At 39.6% G+C, this 7,640-nt stretch overlaps 1 protein-coding gene across 1 annotated transcript in view; it reads right to left on the bottom strand.

The window, feature by feature from the left end:
* Positions 1 to 371: 371 nt before the first annotated feature.
* RAB39A (RAB39A, member RAS oncogene family) overlaps positions 372 to 7,640 on the bottom strand; it is a 30,606-nt gene continuing 23,337 nt past the window's right edge. Inside the window, exon 2 of the mRNA XM_047071581.1 lies at positions 372 to 4,959. Coding sequence (XP_046927537.1) covers positions 4,533 to 4,959 — 427 coding nt within the window. The 3' untranslated portion in view covers positions 372 to 4,532. The remainder of the gene's footprint in view (positions 4,960 to 7,640) is intronic.

The following is a 7,640-nucleotide window of genomic DNA, read 5'->3' as shown; positions in this document are numbered from 1 at the left end:
CTCAGCCACCCAGGCGCCCCATCTGGGAGTCTACAATTCTTTTGATAACTCACTTGGCAGCAAACAATCTGACCTTAATTGGTGACAGGTTATCTACAGACATTCTTTTAGTGTAAATATTTACACATTTTGCTGCACATATATACCTGTTTGATCATGGAGTTCTGCCTCACACTTCACCAGGATTACGTAATATAAATAGGATTTCGGATCTCTTGGTTCTTCTTTGCACTTCATTTGTAAACACACACACACACACACACACACACACACACACACACAGATGCATGTCATTGGAGTTAAGTGGTTGTTTCTGTTTTGAAAGCACCACGAAAGATGGTTCCCCAAAGACGGATAATGTAACAACCTTGTGACAACCATAGTTCTCATTCTTTTTATTCATTATTTAAAATCAAGTAACACTCATAACATACTTCAAAAAATGTAAACCATATCTTTCTCCCATTGGTTTTCATTCTAAGAAAAAAAAATGGCAAGAGATGATTATGGCAAAACAAGTTTCTCCGTGGAATGTGTAAATTAAAACCACGTATATGAGATCCACATTCAATAGGATTAATTCAACATAATAACCATTGATTGCTAGTCACCAAAGTTCACATCAATGAGACAATGTTTTAGGCACCATTTAAAAAAAAGACAAAAAAAAATTTACCCAGAGAGATAACAATAAGGAACATTAACTTTGAAAATAATCTTAAAATTGCTTCTTTTCTCTTCATTTACTCTCCAACATGATTATGTGTAATAAGCGAACCAGAGTCTGTAATGATTGACACAGATTGTTACAGTTCAGCACTCGTGTGTCTACCGTCATTCTAGGAATATAGAAACACCAAGTCATGTAGTCGTTCACCCAAATTCGGGAGAATGGTTTGCTAGTTATTTCGGTATCAGGTGAAGATTGGCCGCTCAGGAAGGTTTAGTGAAGACACGGGGATTTAGAAAGATCTGGATTCGGAAGCAGAGACAACTTTTTACCAGCTGTGAAATTTCCAAGAGTTAAGCATCTTGTTGGGAACATACTCTATTTTAAAACACAAAGGACCTAACTTTGAAGCCTTTATAGTCTTTCTTCTTTTTTTTTTCTTAAAGATTACATGCTTCCTTTGCATTTCCAACTAAATCTTTGCAGGCAGTTACTGGGGAACAAATGAATCAGCTTATGAAATGGGTCTTTAGTCTTTCACATCCTTGTCACTCGGTCAGACCTAAGGAAATTATTCAAATATAGTGCACTCTTTCAAGTCTGCGAGGCTTTGTACTTGATTGAACCAAAGGCAATATAGAATCAAAAGTACTCTTAAAAGGATTTTATTAATCCATAGATTCAGTTTTTGAATACTATAAAGTTGGATTAATAGATTGGGAAAGTCCTCTTAATGGTAATAAAGGCTGCTTTGGTCGCCCCTGGAAACAATCATGGAGTATTTTGAGGCTTTTGGAAATCTAGTGTAAACTCTCCAAGAAATCTTGTTTGCTACTATTATGTACATAAAGGCCACATTTAAAAGCATTCTGTTTACAAAATCATTTTGGCTTCAGCTTACCATTTAATGAACATCACATTACTGTATGCGAAGTGTTAATACAGTTCAAGATGAGAAGCATTTCTCAGGGAAAGGGTATCATATGATTAGATAGTTTTTCATTTCCTTTTTATCATGTTTATTAAAAATACTTAGTAATTAGCTACATCATCCGTTAGTTTTAAATTTTAAATTTAAATAGGTTTAAATTTAAATTGAATAATTGAAATGAAATAATATCAATGATATCTGATTCAAGTATACCCGACTTCTAAGACACTTAGTCAAAATGTTTTGCCTGGAGCAAACATTTTTACTATTTCGGTGTCACTATCCACATTCTCCATAATGATGTGTAAGAAAATAGGTCAGTTATTTTATATAGATATATCTATATGGATAAAGATATCTGGCTAAGGTTATACAGAAATTTGGCAACCTTGCATAAGAACTCAGATCTTTGTAGTTATTGTTCATTTTAATATTGTTGTACCACAAACCACTCTTCCATAACCTCAAAATTATATGGCCAATTTTAGAATTTTGTGGATTCAGTTAGATCACATTTTCCCTTTTCTTCAGCACACACACACACACACACACACACACACACACACACCTGACACAGCATGGTAATGAAAAGAACCCCAACTAAGGTATAAGGAGAACTAGAGATCTAGGCTTGCTTCTGCTCATGTGTGACCTTGGTTAAGTATCAACTTTGGGGGCCCTGCATTTCCGTTTGTTTCTTCTGCCTCCTTAGTTCTATTCTAAGTCTTGAAAAACATCAGAACCCTTTAGCCTGAATGTTAGTTTTACCCCACCATTAGTATTATAAAGGGTGTCCAGAAGTTAAATCATATTTTATATTTTAGTTGTTTAACTTCACAAGTAGGCACAGGTGCCTGTTTAAACTTTAAACTGTTGTTAGATACCCAGTTTTTGAGTTGGTGCCATTTTGGACTGGTGCAAAACCGTAACGTAAGATTTAAAATGGTAGCAGTAAAAATAAATAGTTTCACATTTGGCGGGGACAGGTATTCTTACCTGATCAATTACAGTTTGAACTCACTCAAGTGAAACGAATGCAAGGAGATCAAGAAAATGTTGACAATACAACTATTCAAAATCTTACAGTGATGTTATAATTTATATTCTTCTCTCCATAAGCACTATTAAAAATACTTCCATGAACCTAGAAAATGTACAATTATTTAAAATATAATCAAATATCTACTTCAAAGATGCACAAAACCACATTCAAACATGATTCCGGATGGAGTTACGTCTCCTGGGATTTCCCTCCCAATCATTTCCACTTGGGAGGAGCAGTGTTTCAGGGCACGAGGGCACAGGGCACACATGAAACCAAGAGATCCCTCGGGTCCAGGAAAGCCTGCACCTTCCTCTGCTCCCTCTGCAGAATGTGGAAATGGGAAAGAATATGAGAAAACAACATTCTCATCCATTGTAAATATAATAGTATGCCCGCGAGCAGCTGAGACCAAACTCATTATGTATTTGCATAATGCTTTCTCTGTTTACAAAGCTTTGTCACATGATTCGCTTGATTCTCAAAATTAGTCCATGAGACACAATAAATGGGGTTATTATTCTCATCTTACAGTTAAGACAATGGATGCTTAGCAAGATTAAGCGACTCACTCGTGTTCAGATACCGGTACAGCAAAGGCAAGCTTAAAACCCAGGTACTCTGATTTCTCGTTAAATATTCTTTCCACCATATCACTTTGGTTTTCAAACAAATGAAGATACTGCAGGTTGACAGTAAACCTCATAATTCCAAAAAGGTGGCTGCATTTGGTGCCCCTTTGTGATTGGGAATGCTTCACAGAACAGAACAGAAATGTATGCTGTAAACTATTGTTATCAAAATGTCCCTTCCAGGAGGAGAATTTAATCAATAAGTTAAAAATTAGAAAACTCAAAAGTCATTTTATAGCCTTAACTCATTATTCTATCTTTAATTTTACTGAAACGCAATTTGAATGCTAAATATATCAAACATCTAACCAATCTTCCTTGCCCAGAAAAATCTTTCTTTCCTATACTTTTCTTGTCCCAGAACCGGGAAATTCAGAAACTTAATTGGACAAAAAAGCGATCACTAAAAACATTCCGTATTTACCTATACTGATAATTTCGACAACAGTTCAAGGTAAATTGCATTTACTTTCTTTGAAAATGTCGGTATATAAATGAACTTTTCTTGTCTAAATAAGGACAATATACTATAACATCAAAACACTTGCTGATGAACGGTCCTTCATTTTTATTTTTACAAATATTTGCGATAAAATATTTTGCTTGGATCCTTAGATATCTTTACAAAACATAAATCTATCAAGAGCAAGAAATCAGAGAACAAAAATGAGTATAAAACTTATTTTCTTACGTTCAGGTAAATTAAGGGAGGATAAATATTTCAAAGAATGGTTTAAAATCTGGCACATTAAATATGGAATTATTATTTTCGTCCTAGTTGACGATACCTCTGAGATCGTTTCCTTTGTAAGCAAACACTGCACTTTTAAATCCACTTTGCTATTCAGCATTAACAGATGAGCTCAGGAGAATGTAATTCCTGATAGAATCTTTTCGATCAGATTATATATGCACAAAAAACCCATTTCAAACTGTCAAGAAAAATGAGTAATATTGGTATATGCGAACATTAAGGTTAGCTATGTGCTAACAAAGGGAGAACGGGGATCGTTCCGGAGACACTCCAGTTTCAAGAAAAGGTTGTCTGCTTTGCCTGATAATTTAGCACGACCCCCAATCTGGTAGCGTCACCAGCAAGCATAGCGCTCTGAACTAAATACCTTACAAAATAGCATTAGCATCGATTTATAACTGTGTCCTAAATGCTGCCATGGCGTCTCCTGCTGAAGTTAACGTTGGTATTGATCCTGGGATGACACCCAGTCTGTTCACGGGAGTCCTCTGGCCTGTGGGAAGTCAGCAGAAGCATTCTTTCCTGGGTTTTACCGCTTCCTCAGAAGAATGCACCGTATTTGGAACAAAGCCGCTTTTAACCCCTTCCCAGCCATCTTGAATACAAATCTCTCCCCTTTTGATAAGTTCATATATGTCTCTGGTCAGGATTGTAAAGGATTCCTCCACATTTGTGGCATCCTTTGCTGAGGTTTCTATATACTTCATACCACAGTCTGCTGACAGCTTTTCGGCTTCTTCCCTTGTAACCTGACGTCGCGAAGCCAGGTCGCATTTATGTCCCACCAGCAGAAATACAATCCGAAATGGCTGTACGTGCATTTTTGCTTCTTCCAGCCAATCTTTCACGTGCTCAAAAGACCGTCGGTTGGTAATGTCAAATACTAAAAATCCGCCAACTGAGTTGCGGTAATAAGATCGAGTTATTGATCTGAAAAATAAATAGAAAAACAGGTTGTGAAAGAATAAGTTGTTCTGCTCCCACCGTAATGAAATCTGAAGGTGACGTAATGTGACTTCACTAGAATTTATAAGCCAAATACAAAGTGTCTTTTTTTTTTTTTATTTATTTATTTTTGAGAGGCAGAGACACAGCACGAGCAGGGGAGGGACAGAGAGAGGGAGACACAGAATCCGAATCAGGCTCCAGGCTCCGAGCTGTCAGCACAGAACCTGATGCGGGGCTCGAACTCACGAATAGTGAGATCATGACCTGAGCTGAAGTCAGACGCTTAACGAACTGAGCCACCCAGGCGCCCCAGCCAAATAGGAAGTGTCTTAAGTGAACCAAAATATTCTGAGACTAAGAGGAGAGCGGGTTTCATCCACTGACAGAACATTAAAGTGTAGGTATTTTCAGATAGATAAATAAGCACTTACATGGTATGTTATCTCACACTTAAGACTATGTGTTTTTATTTTAAAGTATCTGATAGAGGGGCATCTGGGTGGCTCAGCCGGTTGAGCGTCCAACTTGGGCTCAGGTCATGATCTCACGGTTTGTGAGTTCGAGCCCCGTGTGGGGCTCTGTGCTGACAGCTCAGAGCCTGGAGCCTGCTTCAGATTCTGTGTCTCCTTCTCTCTCTGCCCCTCCCCCACGTGTGTCCTGTCTTTCTCTCTCTCTCTCTCTCTCAAAATAAACATAATAACAACAACAACAAAAAAGTATCTGATAGATTATTACATTACTGTGATTAAAAATATGACGATAGGAAGATTTGGTGAAGGGCAGAGGTTACCCAACAAACCAGATCTTAAGAATTTCTCTGTCCCTGTCATTTAATTCAAGGAGCTCCTCTCTCCATTAGCTGGGAAAGAAGAAACAAAGCCAAGCCTGTTACAACGTGCGTTACAGGAATGGTCCTGTGCGATACCTATTCGAGAAACAGGAAGTTGCTTGCACATGGGTTATGAATCTGTGCTAGGCATTTGATTTGGCCCCTAAATCTAGTGTCTGCTCTTGTCTGGGCCTTGGGAAGGTGTCATCTACGGAAAGCTTTTCCACACTTCCTTGTCCTTGGGCTTGCTGTGGGGCTTAGCCAATGGAGGCATCAGCTGGTGACCAGAGGAAGGAGGTCAGGGTATCTACCCTTCTCTTTGTCTCCCCTAGACCCTGGCTTGGCAGTAGCTTGTTCCTATTTCTGGTCAAGGTTCCTGTTGGGTAGTGCCTTTCTCATGGGTTCTGCTGGGTTCAGGTAATCCCATTCTCTTTCCTGTCTCTTTTGGCCGGTGAATGGCTTCTCACTGTGGCTAACTCTTTTTTTTTTTTTTTTTTTTTTAATTTTTCAAAAATGTTTTCTTTTAAATTTTTTTTTTTAACATTTATTTATTTTTGAGACAGAGAGAGAGAGAGCATGAACAGGGGAGGGTCAGAGGAAGAGGGAGACACAGAATCCGAAACAGGCTCCAGGCTCTGAGCCGTCAGCACAGAGCCCGACGCGGGGCTCGAACCCACAGACCACGAGATCATGACCTGAGCCGAAGTCGGACGCTTAACCGACTGAGCCACCCAGGCGCCCCTCAAAAATGTTTTAATTTATTTTTGAAGGAGAGAGAGAGACAGAGCATGAGTGGGGGAGGAGCAGAGAGAGGGGGGACAGAATCTGAAGCAGGCTCCACACAGGGCTCGAACTCACGGACCGCGAGATCATGACCTGAGCCGAAGTCGGACGCTTAACCGACTGAGCCACCCAGGCGCCCCTCGCTGCGGGTAACTCTGAACACCTCACCATCCTTTTTTGGTGACCTTGCCCATACATATCTCCAGAAATAGTCACTTGGTTAAACTTTCAGTTAACCCTCAAGTGTGCTGTTCCTATCTGTTTTCCTTCTTTCTTTTTTTAAGTTTATTAATTTATTTTGATAGAGAGGGAGTGTGTGTGCGCATGTGTGTGTGAGCAGAGGAGGGGCAGAGAGAGAGAAAGAGAATCCCAAGCAGGCTCTGCACCGTCAGCATAGAGCCCTACGCGGGGCTGGATCTCATGAACCGTGATATCATGACCTGAGCCGAAATCAAGAATTGGATGCTTAACCGACTGAGCTATCCGGGCGCCTTCTGATTGAATCATGAGGCAAGGTGGCAAGGCCATACTATTTTATATATCTTGCTTTTACGTGTTGTTTTTCTACCTAGAATGTCTTCTACCCTTTTCTGCCTACCAAACTCCTATTTCTCCTTCAAGAGTCAGCTCAAAAATCATGAATATGAGAAGTCTTCCCTGTCACTGACCTCTTGTTCCCCACCTCTCTTAGGCAATCTCTTATATTCCATTGAGCCTTTGGCATACCGCCATTATGATTACGTCCACTTTCACAATGTACTGATTGGATTGGCTGGGACGTCTCCCACGCAGTTCAAGGCTCCTTGAGGGTCAAACATTTTTCCTCTATGTATCTAACAATCCTATTGCCTGGCAAATGATAGATGCTACTTGATATCTGTCATATCGGATTAAGTAATCTTATTGGAGAGGGAAGTGCTAAATGCTGTAGGAGGCACAGGTCACGTGTGTCTCAGTTTCCAAGTTGTCAGTGACCTCGAGCATTGAGATGAGCCTCTCTTACTTGCCTGGCTACGAGAGATCTTTGTGGAAGGCCAGTGGGTCACTGGGG

Source organism: Lynx rufus, unplaced genomic scaffold (genome assembly GCF_022079265.1).
Source record: "Lynx rufus isolate CCGP_SWC_20201006 ecotype Redwood Valley unplaced genomic scaffold, mLynRuf1.p SCAF_9, whole genome shotgun sequence".
Taxonomy (NCBI): domain Eukaryota; kingdom Metazoa; phylum Chordata; class Mammalia; order Carnivora; family Felidae; genus Lynx; species Lynx rufus.
This window is presented reverse-complemented; position numbering and strand designations above follow the sequence as displayed.